Here is a 13,954-nt window from a genome sequence, read left to right as displayed (position 1 = left end):
GCTTTCCTGCAGCCTTTCGTTTCTATCCACTGCTTTCATCTGTTGTGATGCCTTTCCCACTCTGTCCAATTCTCATACAGACTTCTTACTGCCTTCCTTGACCACCTTGCAGCGAACTACCATTTAATGGCATGAAAACAGTTCTACAAAATGCTCTTTGGATAAGATGGGCAAGCATTCAAGAGTTTTATCAGAGTATGGTAGAAAAGCAGTGGCAGTGGTCAGGGGGGTTTAAAAATGGAGACACAGTGGTAAAAAGGGAGGGTTTGCCTCTTGCCTAAGCTTCCTTTCCAGTTAGTATGAATGTTTTTCGTATAAACCCTTAACACAGACGTTGGACTATTTAAAGCAGTTATGTGGTCAAGATGTGTAGCTGTGATGTGCACAACTTAAACCTTGGGCTTTGTTCTGTAGTGTCTGGTAGCGGCCAGCTGTGGTGGCTAAGCCTGTGTCAGATATTTGGAGCCTGTCTAGGTTCTTGTCTGCATGATTCTAGTTTCCAGCTTTCTTCAGCTGTTGTTATCTGTTTTGATTTTTTGTTTGTTTATTTGTTTGTTTTGATTTGATTTAATTTGTTTGGGGTTTCTATCTTTTTTTTTTTTTTCTTCCCCTGGAGTTCTGGAAAGTGACCCAGTTAAGCTTGCTCTTGTTTGATATTTGCCATTTCCATCCACTCTGGCTGCTTCTTTTTGATGCAAGTATTCAATCCTATCATGGATGCAGAAGTGACAGAGGAAACAAATGCAAATGAATGCAAAGAGCTATTTGAGTGTTTGATGCACATACTTTTGTTGCAGAAATGCTTAGCTGCGTTTGTTTCTTGGCTGGTAGGGTAGGGTTTGCAAGCAGATATATTAGAAACTGAGGAAATCCCAGTTAATGAAACAGTTAAAGATAGGTTAGAAAGTAAGAACTGAGAAGACAGCAGCAATTTGGTTTTGGTTTTTTTGGCAGTCCATCAACAGGAAGGGGATTCACTTGAATGTTTCCGTCCTTTCATTAATTTTTGTTTTGTTTTGTTAAGGAGCAGAAATATCCTCTTTGCATAGGCTGGCAAAACTGCCTTCATTTTTTTTTTTCTTTTTTCTCCCAGACATGCTTAGCTTACAGGATTCTTCCTCACACCTGCTACCACAATCCTAAATTATTTTAGGATTAGGAGATCAGAAATTGAAGGCATGTCTCTGCAGAAGGGATGGAAGAAGAAATTTTGTATTTTGATTGCTCTGTGTGCTGATGGAGATCTTGGGGCACAGGCCAAACTGGAGATCTGGATTTCTCTGCATATTCTCTTTTTTTCAGCTGCAGTATTCTTTCCAGCTCTTATCAGTACTTTCAAGCTAAGCATAGTGGTTTTGATTTGCTGCTGCTTGGCCATTGGATGCGGTTGTCTGTGTTGCTCCTTTTAATGTTGAACGTTCCCAAGCTTTTCGGAAGACTTACATTTTTCAGCGGTGGCTGTGTCTTACTAGCAAGCCAAGTTTGCCATGCTACCTCAGAAAATGGTGAGGAATTGGGAGATGCTGTGTTCTCACAATTGTCTATATTCAGCTTGTGTGTGCTAGAGGTGTAGACATCGGTGTTAAAGAAATTTGAACCTTTTGCAGTTTTCAGTAGAAGATTTTCTTCTGCTGCTTTTGGAAGTTCAAATTGAGATCAGAATCCTCTGGGTTTAAATAGGGAATGCATGTGACTGCTTTAGGTCTGTTTTGTTGAATTAGATCCATGTCCTTGATTCTAGCCTAATCTTTGTGACAGTCTTTTTTTCTGTTTTGTCTCTTGGAGAAGTTAAATCCAGCAAGGGATTGTACTTTAATACCCCATAAAACCAAAGGTGTCTTATTCCAGCCAGAGATCGATGTTTATATTAATACCCCAGAGGAGAATTTGCACCTTGTCAATGCTGAAGAATTCTGGCACTTCCCTGCCAGTGCCTTTGTTTCTTTCTTAATCTCCGACACTCTTTTAGCACCTGTTAATTCGTGCTCTCCTTGCTATGTTATACTGTATGTGCGCAGGCTGCTGAATTCAGGTTTTTGTAGAGATGCTGTACTTTTTTCATGAGCTTGTGGTATAGTGTGTGGGTGGAATTGGAAAGGGAAACAATTAATTTTGGACTGAGCTTTAATACTTGACATTCTGCTTCCATCTGATAAGCAATATGAGTGGGATATCTTCAAGGAACATGAATCAGTCTTAAGTCCATGCACAAGAGAGATGGGAACAGTTGTGCCCAAGTAAATTTCCACTCCTCTGGGGGGCATCTGTAAGATGTGCCTTCTAAGGTAGCAGCTGGCGCGTCGCATGAGGATGAAGAAATGGGGGAGTGGAAATAACCTGGAGGAGGACTCCTGTGTTAAATCAGTGTAAGGGAAAACTTGATGGGCAAGTACAGGTTTTTTGAGGGGGGTTGGGGTTTGTTGGTTTTTTTTTTTTTGGCGTAAGATTATAGCACAGGAGTGACAAAGCTTTGGCAGTAGCAGTCAGTAGCTGGTTCATTCTGTTCTCTGCCCAAATGGTGTGTGTGCCCCCCCCCATACTTTTTTTTTAAATCCAGATAATTTCTTGAAAGAATTATAATTTGAGAATGTTTTTACCATTTTAATGTAACAGCTGGTCAAAAGGAACATGTAAATAAGCAGCATACTCTTTTCTAAAAAGTTAATTTAATTCTAATGATGTCAGCTACAGAGAGAGATCAGTATGTGAGTATCCTGAACCCGACTGTTGATTGCTACCCAGCCGTGAGTTGTTACGTGTGGGGTAAGTGGGATGCCCTGCTACCACAGGGTTCCCGTTCTAGACTGTTGGCAAGGTTTTGCTAGCCACCTAAACCTTGTTCACATCAAGGCACTAAACTGTAGGTCAGGATGATGGGGATTTATTTCCAACGTTATTTATCCCTTCCTTTGGCAAAAGGGTAGGGGGTTACAGAGTAACAGCTCTCTCCCTTCCCCATTGGAAAATACATGCATCAAAACTCACTTTTGGCAGAAATACACAGATTCCGGCCACTGTTAATATGAATGAGGGAACAGCTTGAAATTTCTTGTTGTTTTCCATCAATGTTGAATTGATTGTAGACCGTATTAATTTCAACTTTATCAGAGCAATGTACCTTTTGTTACTCAAAGCTTTCAGCTGTGTTTTGGGCTAGCTGTACTTGAGCAAACTTACGTTCTTCTGAACTTTATAGCCATAGGATGCTCTCTAGGTTATCTGTCTGGCGCTTTTTGTTTATTAAAAGAAGGGACCTGTGAAACACTACAGGTTATTACGCTGCAGCTTTCAAGAACATAAGTAAAATACAGATTCCTCTTCAGGGTGGCAGAACATGCCTTTCCTGGGGGATGTTTTTCTGCCACCTCCTCATCCCCATCTTATTCCTGTGAAAGTTCACTTTTCACAGAATCAAAAAGGTTGGAAAAGACCTCTAAGATCAAGTCCAACCGTCAAACCAACACCACCATGCCCACTAAACCATGTCCCGAAGTGCCACATCTACATGCTTTTTAACATCTCCAGTGATGGTGACTCCACCACCTCTCTGGGCAGCCTGTTCCAATGTTTGACCACTCTCAGTAAAGAATTTTTTCCTAATATCCAGTCTAAACCTCCCCCGGCACAAATTGTGGCCATTTCCTCTGGTTCTATCACTAGTTACTTGGGAGAAGAGGCCAACACCCACCTCACCACAACCTCCTTTCAGGTAGTTGTAGAGAGTGATAAGGTCTCCCCTCAGCCTCCTCTTCTCTAGACTAAACAATCCCAGCTCCCTCAGCTGCTCTTCATAAGACTTGTTCTCCAGACCCCTCACCAGGCTTAAACTTAAACTGGGAAAGGCTGCTTTCCCAGCAGTCTTAAACCTTTTTATTACTTAAGCCTCTTCAGGCTGAGCTGAAGACAACCATTTTGTACTAACGAGGGATACAAAAGATATTGTGGCTTTAATGTTAATCAAAGTGTCTTTTTTGTGGAGAGGGAAGACTATCATGCATGTTAGGTTGAAGTTGCCAAAGTAATAGTTGTCTGTACTTTAGCAATAGGTTTGCTTGCTGCTGTTTAATTAAGTACAGGAACCGTTGATGTGGTATGCTTGGGTTTTAATAACCCAACTTTGAATGAGCTTAATATATTTTTAGGTTATAGCTAAAGGGCGAAATTGAGCAGCATCTTTTTAGAATAAATAAATAATTTTAAAGTCCTTTTCAGCTGCTTATTCCCTTCTCTGTATTAATCCTCCCTCTCCTCCCTTCCTCCTCTGGAGTTTTACCGCCCTTGTGAATAATGAATGAGCCTGAGGATTAAACTGTGTTTCTCCAAAGTGGACTCCTCTGTCTGTGTATAACAGCTAACCTAGTTTCAGCTCTGTGCAGTGCTGAGAGATTTTTGCTTCTAATGGAAATAGTGGGTTTTTTAATCCTTTGGCATCCCACATGACTCCTGTAGCATGTCTGACCCATATTTGCTGCTGAACAAGTTTCAAACAGCTGCAACTCTTGCAAATCTGTTTCATTCATTAATAGACCTTAAAGGTCAGCGTGGATTCCTGTGTGCATGGGAGGAGCTATCAATATTTTATCACTTTCTCTTCAGATGGATGACAGGAGTGCACCTACCTTTCGTGTTCTAGTCAGTGGCTTTATAGGCTTCAGCCTTCAGACTATTTCTGAGTCTTGTTTCTTGAATGCAACTTTGCCCATGGCAGTTGCCCGTTCCTGTTAGTTGGTAGGAGCAGTGCAGCCTGGTTTGAACGTGGTCACTGCAGACTGGCAGGCACACACTTGATTCTGTATCGCGAGTTCTCTAAGGCAGCCTTTTCTGAAAAGTGGAGGAAGGAAGAGGTCTTATTTCTGTTGAAAAGGCATGGTCGTGCCAGAGTTGGTTACTAAAGGATAAATAGCCTTATTTTTTCCATTTCTTTGGAATTGATTGTGTGGAGATGCCTACAGTGTGTATTCCTCCAGTTCTGCCATTATCACCAAACTTGCCTAGGGAAACATGAATCCTCTGCCCACAGAACTTGACTGGTAGGGGTGGGCAGTGCCTGTACCTCAACAGATCTTGTTCCCATCCTGGAAAAAGTCCTTTGAGCGAGAAAGATACTTCATTTCTGTGCTTGCTGCTTGTGGTGGGACTGCAGAAAATACTGACAAGGGCTTCTGCTACTTTGGGGAGTAGGGGAAGGACACTTAGGAACTCCGCAGAGATCTGACTGTCTTACTGCATACATCAGCAAGCAAGTATGTAACTTCTTAAATTTACTTTACTATTAGCACTGTCTCTCTTTAAAATCTAAAAGGCAAATTACTGCTTGGTCTCCGTTTTTTTTTGTGATTGGTGCATCTTTAGTTATCCAAATATTCAAAGAGTACTTTTTCATATTTTGTAGCTGCTTTCAGGCCTGCAGGTTTAAACAAAATACAGTCTGCACCCTGGCCGGTATTTAAAGTACTGAAAAATTGGCTGGCTTTTTTACCCATGATGACTCTTAGTCCCTTGAAGGGCGGCTATACTCTCATGGTTCATTGGTGATGAATTCAGAATTCATTTTTATGTAAAATGAATATGGAAATGATGTGGTTTGTTATTGCTCTTACCTGCAGGTACATACATCTGTAGTAATGTTGGAGGTACTGAGGTCTTGATAGAGGGACAGAGGCATTTTGATGTACTCATTTTGCTAATGTTTTGTTTGTACAAATGTGTTCATTTAAAAACATGATCAGAAGTTTTGTTCATATAATGCGAGACTTCTGGTCTTTCTCTCCATCATTGTGAACTTGTTGCTTTTGACCTTTGCTTTATAACTATTTTGACTTAACCCTTAAAAATAGAGATTTTTATTTATGCTTCTAGACAAAACCTGCAGGATGCTTCACTGAACTCCCTTATTCAACTTCTCTTTGCAGCCTGAGATTTCTTAATGCCTCTGCCAACAAACTGGAAATGCTTCCCCCAGCCACTCTTTCTGAAGAAACCCATAGCATCTTGCAGGAGTTGTATTTGACCAATAACAACCTCACAGATAAATGCGTACCCTTGTTAACAGGCCATCCACACCTGAAAATCTTGCACATGGCTTACAATCGCCTACAGAGCTTCCCGGCGAGGTAAGTAGCTGGTTTCGCTGCCTCTGGCCCACCGGTGGGTGGGCATCATGAAACATTTTCATAGCGAGAACTAAATTGCACAGAAGTGTGGTGGCACAGGCTGTGTTTTGAATGTAGCGATACTGCAGTGGGTGGATTCACCTGCTATGCCTTCTTGCATGTTGCTACCCTCTCTTGCGTTACACAGACAAGTGAGCGCTATGTATTAGTTGGTGTGTTTTGACTGTGCTTGAAACTTTTCAACGGGACTAATTCAGCATGACCACAGTATGCTTTGGAAGTCAAGTCAGGAGGTCTTTTGTTTTCTCTGGCTTGGTCCCTTTGCTTACACCCGGTGGGCTTCTCCTTATTTGTGAGCATAGCAGTCTGGAAATGTCCTCTGGAAGTGGACTAAACTCCACTAGGGAAAAATCCTCTCACTCTAGAAGAAGATTCTGCCTTGGCAGCAATTTCTGTACTTTCAATTCACTCTGCTTTAATCAGAAATCTTTCAAGTGTAAGATGTGCTGTAAAGCTGATGGGGTACAACCTTGGAAAAGAGAAGCCAATAAATAAATGAAGAGACATCTTTGTCCTTGTGTGATGTTCTGAGCAGCTGGGCTTCAATGGCAAGGGGGAGGGAAGGAGAGGAATCAGGGGGAATGGCTGAGTAGGATGCTAGAAGGTAGAGGGGAAAATTTGGGATAAAGTGAGAAACTAGGGTTGAAAGAAAGGAGGACGAAGAGTGAAAGTGAGCTGGTGAGCAGGGGGAACATAAGCAAAATAAGTAATTTGAAAAGTATCAACAAAACATTGACAGAAGCAGCACACCTTTTGTTCCACAACTCTGTTAGCGTCTGATGTGAGGAGAGGTGACAGGCACTGCTGTGAACAAGGATCAAAGTCGGTGGTTTTTTTTTCTTAAAATAATGAAAACCACTGCTCTTATCACCACTTCAAAATAATATATGCACGTCTATTAAAAGAAAAATTCTCAAACTCTTGTTTTCATAGCAAAATGGCCAAGCTGGAAGAGTTGGAGGAAATTGATATTAGTGGGAATAAACTGAAAGCCATTCCAACAACCATCATGAATTGTAGACGTATGCATACTGTAATTGCTCACTCCAACTGCATCGAAGTCTTCCCAGAAGTCATGCAGCTTTCCGAAATAAAGGTAAGGAATGAATGTGCTTTTGAAGAAGTAAGTATAATGTGACTTTACCAATTCTGTTCTCCTCTCAGGTCTCTCACTGCTACAGGATAGTATATTCAGAGAAATTACAGAGATCTGACAACTGCGTTCTCCTCTGAGGTCATATGCAAAATACTCGCCCCTGTGCTGCCTCAGAGTGGAATGGAAGAACAGCCTCAAAATCCGATTCTATGCTTACCTTCACTAGATCCTATCTTCTTTGCCGAATAAGTGTTAATTGTCTTCTTGTGACAGTCCATTATGATATGACTTCAACATTTGGCAAGAGCTACGTGTAATTGACTCTTGCTGTCTTGGCAATTGGTTGGTTGTGTAGGAATGGACTTTGTTTAGAACGCGTGTTAAAAACCGCTGAAGCTGCAAAATAGGATAGGCCTTGGGGACAGTGATAAATTCCAGGAGCGCAGGATTTGAGTATTTAGGCAAGCTACTTTAATTTTCATAATTGCAGTCATATTTTGCACAGCCGGAGGAATGTTCAATCTGTCTCTTGTTTTTGTTTCCAGAAGTAATTCTACACTTTTCCTGACTCTTCTTTTTGTGGGACACATTCTTTGCTTGACCACACAGAAGAGCACTGCTGCTTACCTTTTGTGAATTGAGCTCCTGCTTCTCGCCTGGCTATAGTGCAGAGTATTTCGCCCTGCGTGCTGTTTCCGCTGGCCAGAGCTGGGAGGCTGTTAACTCACAGCATACAAATCTTGTGATATGGCAGAAAATCCGTCGTTCTCCAAGGCTGAGAACTGATTACCTATTCATGGACTCAAAACAACTTAAGTGTCCTTCGGGCGCTCTGTGAAGTCAAAAGGCCAAGTTCCCAGACTGCTGTGTGTGCCTCAGTGTCTGGGGTCAGGCAAAGCAGCAGGAGCAATAATTCTGTTGGACAGCAAGTACATGTAAAGATGAGCTTTGTGGTTTCAGCCAGGAAATCTCAAACAAACTTGTGGGTTTTTGAATACTCCTCCCTCTTAGGAACAATGGCCAAAGGAAGTGGAGGACCATTTAGAATCAGTCAGAAGCAAAGCCTTTTTTCTTAGAGGAAGAATTGGGGTGGGGGAAAGAGGCTCTGTGGAGTAAACACTTCTTTAAAAATATGAGGATGGCGTTAACCAAAAAAAAAAAAAAAAAAAAAAAGGTAATGTAAACATGCTGGTAGGGAACAATCAACTTTTTTCTTCTTGTTCATGCGTTTTGGGGAAAGCTGAATGTTTTATAAGAGCATGAGTATTTAAAGTGCTACTCTGCCACAACGCTTAGCAGAAAAACGCTCTTGGAAGACCTGGCAGTTCGTTCCTGCTGGTTCCTTACAGTTCTTTTTTAGTTCTCTTTAGCATAAAAAAAGAGGCATAGATGTCACTAACTGTTTTGGGACTGTAGGGATAGCGTGCATGACATCATCTAAGAGGGTGCGGTGCTCTAGGACTCCACCTTTGTGGAAGGAAAATGCCTGGTTAGTACTCAATGCCTGGTTTTGATTTATGTGAGATGAGTTCATATAGTTGCCAGGTGGGAACATGCCTTGTTGGGCATAGGGGTTCTTCTGGCCTCTTGGTGATATCTCGAGGTCAGGGTTGGTGTTTGTCAGTTTGGAGCTCAAGCTTGTGCTGCCTGCCTGTAATCCATTACTTAGCTTAACCAGAGCTCCTTCTTAGGTATGTGAGAGCATTCAAAACGTGCCAAAGTAAGTTCAGAATTTATTGCTTAAGTATGGATTTGTGAAATAAGCTTGCTTGTAGCAAAGCACAAAGTTGTATAGTCTCCTGTCACCTCTGTGATTATATCATATTTGATGGCTAATTTTAACTGAGATGACATTCAAATGCTCTAAATTTCTTGGGAAGTTCTGTTACCTGAGGTAATGGCTGCTTTGCTTTTGTATTTAATTAGCCTGAAAGGCTGACATGTTATGTTTTTGGAGTCAGTGATACTGGAACAGTTAGTAGCAGCAGTTACTATGCCATCTGAAATAATTTCAGAAGGAGAGCTAGTATAAATGATGATGCTTTTACACTTGCAGTAACTCCAGGATTTCCAAACACAAGGTCATTTTAGTGATACAGTTTTTTCTAAGACTTTTTTTACACACTACAGTCAAGGCTACAGAAGTTAGCTCTTGTCCTCTTTTTAAAGAGTCTGGTGGATGCCTCTGAGGTATCTTATACAATACACTTTTTAGAGTCTTTATTGTATTTTATGACAGTTATTTATGCTGTCAGAGTTAGGTTTATCTGTGCAGACTGAAATGTCTTCTGTAAATGGCCGAGCAGCTGGAAGCACACACACCTGAGTCGACGCCCCAGCAGACTCTTCCTTACAGCTGTTGTTTAACTTCAATTTGCTTGCCTTACAAAATAAAAAAGGGCACTTTTTTGGTTGTTATCCAGTGTCTTTCACAGTCAAACAGTTGAGTAGTCCTTACTGCTTGAGCAGACCTCAGTGACCCAGGCTTGCTCTTCTCACCTGGGACCTGGCTTTACTTCATTGTCCAGTTTTTGTTGACTGATGAGTTGCTTCTCTTTTTGTGGCTGCCTTGCTGGGCTGCTGTGGTGAGGGTAATATGGAGGTTTCTTGTTGCAGTTTTGTGTCAAGCTTGTCTTTCACAGAAGAATTACCTTGAGATACAAAATAAGTGGAGATCTAGTAGCAGTAGCATCTTAAAGATGAACCTCTCAATCTTTGGTAGTTTTTCTCCTAGTTAAGATTAGATGGCTAGTGTCGGTATGGCCACCTTCAGTCACAACTGGAGATAACTCAGGTCCCTTCCAGCCTTGAACAAAACAGTTACAAAGCTGTAAATGCAGCGTAAGCAAATGCTGAATATTAAATCCTGTCTTCCAGTTGGCCTGTCCAGTGCAAAATCCTGTGTGCAGTTGCAGGAGTTGTTCTTCTGGTGCTGCATACATGGGCCTAAACCAGCTTGCATTAAAATAATGCATGAGGAAATTGGGATCAGTTAGGAAATAGGCTTTCCTGCTTGCCTGGGGAGCAGAATAAGGGCTAAACTTAACATAGATAGGCAGAAAGTCCCTCTTAGCCTACTCTTCAAACAGTACAAATAAAATCTAAGAAATCCTAACCTGATAAATAAGCTGTCTTCACTAGTCCCTAGGGACCAAGGGGTCTGCTATAGAGTGTTGCTACCTTTGGCGTATTGGGCATTTAATGAGAACAATGAAATTACTTTACCGATTTTTGTACTTGTTATTCCAGCATGCTCCTCCATGAAATTTGTAATGGCATTGAGGTGTTGAACACAGCAAGGCTTGCTGGCAGCTTCTTTAATCTGCAAAGTAATTACTGGCTCTCTGGAAGCAGCAAAGAGTTGCGCAGAGGAAAAAAGCTCACTGGAATAACTGTTCTGTTAAGCTGTCTACTATTTTGTTTGCGTGACAGATTTAAACTCCGATTTCCTTATCGGGCTTAGATAACGTCAGCAGTTTGTTCCTCACAGATAATAAGGCCTCCATATTAGACAACCTCAGGATTCAAGATTTGGGTCAGAAATTTGTTACTTCCATTGCATGTATTTAACAGTGTTAGGAGGTTTTTCTTTTCCAGATTTTAGTAGGTTATCTTACACCTTCCAGATCAGGACCCAATTTCTTAGAATATACCTATGAAAACGAAAGTGTCTCGCTTGTATCAATGGAAATAATGTAATGGTCAAACTATGCAGCTAGGAGAAGCTTCCCGCCCGCCCCTTTGAGCTTTCTGTTTTATTAAAGTTTTTTAAGTCTTTCTGTTTTTGCAGGTTGAAAGTAGTAAATGGTCTTTGTGAAAGATTTGGGTAGTTCTTCTATCCTTTGTTAAATAACAGCCTGCTCTGTCCTCTCAAAAACTTGCGTTTTTTTGACCATTTGTGGTGCATGCTACACTGGTGGTCCTGTAACAGGGGTTGGAGAGCTGGTTTGCTCTAAAATGCCATATTTTTCCCTGTGTATTGACTCTCATCTGGATATGCAGCTTTAAGCGATGTTTGTCTGGGTATTTTGTCATTCTAGTGCACTTGTTTTAGCCAATTTGCGCTTAGCTGGTAGATAGCCAGCAAGTTTCTCTGCTGTTTTGCATCCTATTTTTTCTGAAATATTTAAGCTTTAATTTTTTTTCCACTCATTTTATTGACTTCATATTTTAATATGAATCCATCTAAGATGACACGAATTAAAACCATGTTTAAAACTGCTCCAGTATTTTTCTTTCCTGCTCTACTCCTTCCCTCCACATGCATTCATAACCCTGCTTATTTTAATACCCCTCAGTAAATATTGAATTCCTGAAAGCCTGCTCATACTCATGTTGGTTTAAACTGACTTTGGAGGAGGGATTGCTATGCCAGTGGCTTAGAAGCCCCCAACTGTATTTATCTCCATTTCCTTTATCTATTAAAAGGCTGGTTTCATCAGTAACATTTTTTCTTAAATACTTGAAAATACACTGACCATCTTTGTTGCTGCGAAGAGCAGATAAAACTTAGTAGTTTTGTAACAAGATGGTGCCTGGCCAGAGATGGAACTGTAGGAAACATATTTCTAGGTGTCCCAGACATCTGGTGAGATGGCTAAATGCCATATGAATTTCTTTTGTAAGAACCACTTACTTAAATGAATGGTCTTAGGTCTCAGTTCCAGCCTTTATTGTTCATGAAACATGCATTACTACATTTAATCAAAATCTGTATAATCTTGATGACAGATGAATTCTGTTGCTTATTTGGCTGCTTTCCTTTTTCAGTGCGTGGACCTAAGCTGCAATGAACTGAGTGAAGTGACATTGCCTGAAAACCTGCCTCCAAAACTACAAGAGCTGGACCTGACTGGAAATCCCAGATTAGCCTTGGATCACAAAACCCTAGAGCTGCTGAAGTAAGTTACCTTACAGAGTGGGGAGGGGGCAGAACGACTCCTGTCAGTAGGATGTGACAAAACCACAATACACAGAAGTGTAAATCTCTTTTAAGGAGTATGGCTCCCTGTGGTCGGTGGATCAGAAAGTAACAGATTCTTTGGACAGGTCAGAAACTGATGCTTCATTGAAGGCGATGACTTTACCCACTTCAGTGCCATTGCTTTCACCCGTAACTCCTGAAGGGGTCTGCTAGTCTGGTATAACCACTATTGGGTCAGTTTACTTCTGACATTGGATTTAAGAAAAACCTTTATTTTATTCCACCATTGATATGCCACTAGCTGCTTACTACAATTCTTGCTCACATTTATCTGCTTGGGTCTGTCTTCACCATTGTGCTGCTTTTTACCTCTTCGCATACTATTTCTTGTTACTCTTCATACCCTTTTGTCCTAGAACTTTTTTTTTTTTTGTCATGTTTAAACCTTTCCTGAAGACTCTCATCTCGCACTTCGCTTGCAGCAAAGCTAGTTCCCTTGCTTTGGGACCCTCTGTTTCCTTCCTGTCTACTTGTTTATTTTCCTGCCTTGGGACTTAAGCGTCATCCGTAAGTGAAATTCGCCAAGTGCCTTGTGCCTCCTTCTGCAGTGTTGGGAAACTGTTGCACTAAACCAGATCATCTGTGGACCATGGTGCAGCCTTGAGCTTCTCTTATGTCCTGAAGGGAACTGCACCAGCTCCAAGTTTCCATCTAAGTCTCTTTGATCCTTAAATATTGAATTATTCCAAGGAGAGTTGATTTACTTTTTAAGGATTGAGCAGTTGCTTCACGTTGTTTGCTTTTAAATGGTTAAGATCAGACACTGGAGTAGTAAGCTTCATCTGTTGTGCAAGCAAGGAAAACTTACAGTCTGAGTTTGCTTTTAGCTTGAATCAGTGGATTTTATCAAATTTAAATGGAAATTTGAATGATGGTGAGTCTTCACAGATAAAAACAAGAGTCCATGTTCTGCAGCAGACAGGGTGTTCCTCTATTTTAAGAGCTGCTTTATTGTATACAATACAATACTCCTGAAGAAGCAGTGTGTAATGTTGCTCTGGTGATTGGGAGGGGGGGGAATACATATATTACAAAGCTAATTTAATTGTCTCAACTTAAAGTGAAAGATCAGTTTTTCTTGTGTATAACCCAGCAGACAAGATGGGCAAACCAGTCTCTTGCCACTTCAGTGTTCTGGCATCATGCCCTATAGCAGTATTGTACAAATTTAAGTCCGAAGTAGTAGAAGAGTAGTGTGGCCCAGGTACATGCCGTCTTTTCACTGGCATATGAATTGTCTTTAATTCACTGAAAACTTTTTTTGTCTTCTGTGTGCGTTTTGGTTGTTTGGGGTTTTTTTTTAAATAAATTATTCTGAAGACCTCTGGTCTATTCCCTAATATTCATTAGCTGCAGTCAGGTGTTTCAGGCTGCCTGAGGGGCTTCTCCAGTGTCTGTACTGATACACTACACTGACTTCTACAGTATACTGCTATAATTGACTGAGGGAGGAGGTGCTCCTTTCACTTGTCTTTTGTGGCAGGCACAAAAATACTCGTGCACTTGGTACTTTTTATATCTTCCTTCTGCGTGTGAAGGGCAGCTCTCCATCTGTCCCCTGGCAGGATTCAAGCAGGCAGTAGGTTAATATGTATTCTCGGTGCTGGTGAGAAGAGTCCTGTCATGCATGCTTGCTTTTTTTAATATGTATGGAAATCTTAAAGGAGGCTTGCATGCTTAGGAGGATGTTGCCAAGTGATT

The 13,954-nt window shown here is 41.1% G+C and overlaps 1 protein-coding gene across 1 annotated transcript in view; it reads left to right on the top strand.

The window, feature by feature from the left end:
- PHLPP1 (PH domain and leucine rich repeat protein phosphatase 1) overlaps positions 1–13,954 on the top strand; it is a gene marked incomplete at its 5' end in the record, with an annotated part of 66,284 nt that overhangs the window by 42,922 nt on the left and 9,408 nt on the right. The window contains 3 exons of the mRNA XM_010291178.1: positions 5,913–6,113; positions 7,107–7,269; positions 12,040–12,170. Of these exons, the coding sequence (XP_010289480.1) occupies positions 5,913–6,113; positions 7,107–7,269; positions 12,040–12,170 (495 nt within the window). The remainder of the gene's footprint in view (positions 1–5,912; positions 6,114–7,106; positions 7,270–12,039; positions 12,171–13,954) is intronic.

Source organism: Phaethon lepturus, unplaced genomic scaffold (genome assembly GCF_000687285.1).
Source record: "Phaethon lepturus isolate BGI_N335 unplaced genomic scaffold, ASM68728v1 scaffold3620, whole genome shotgun sequence".
Classification (NCBI taxonomy): Eukaryota; Metazoa; Chordata; class Aves; order Phaethontiformes; family Phaethontidae; genus Phaethon; species Phaethon lepturus.
Note: the sequence above shows the minus strand (reverse complement) of the source record. Positions and strands in the feature narration are given on the sequence as shown.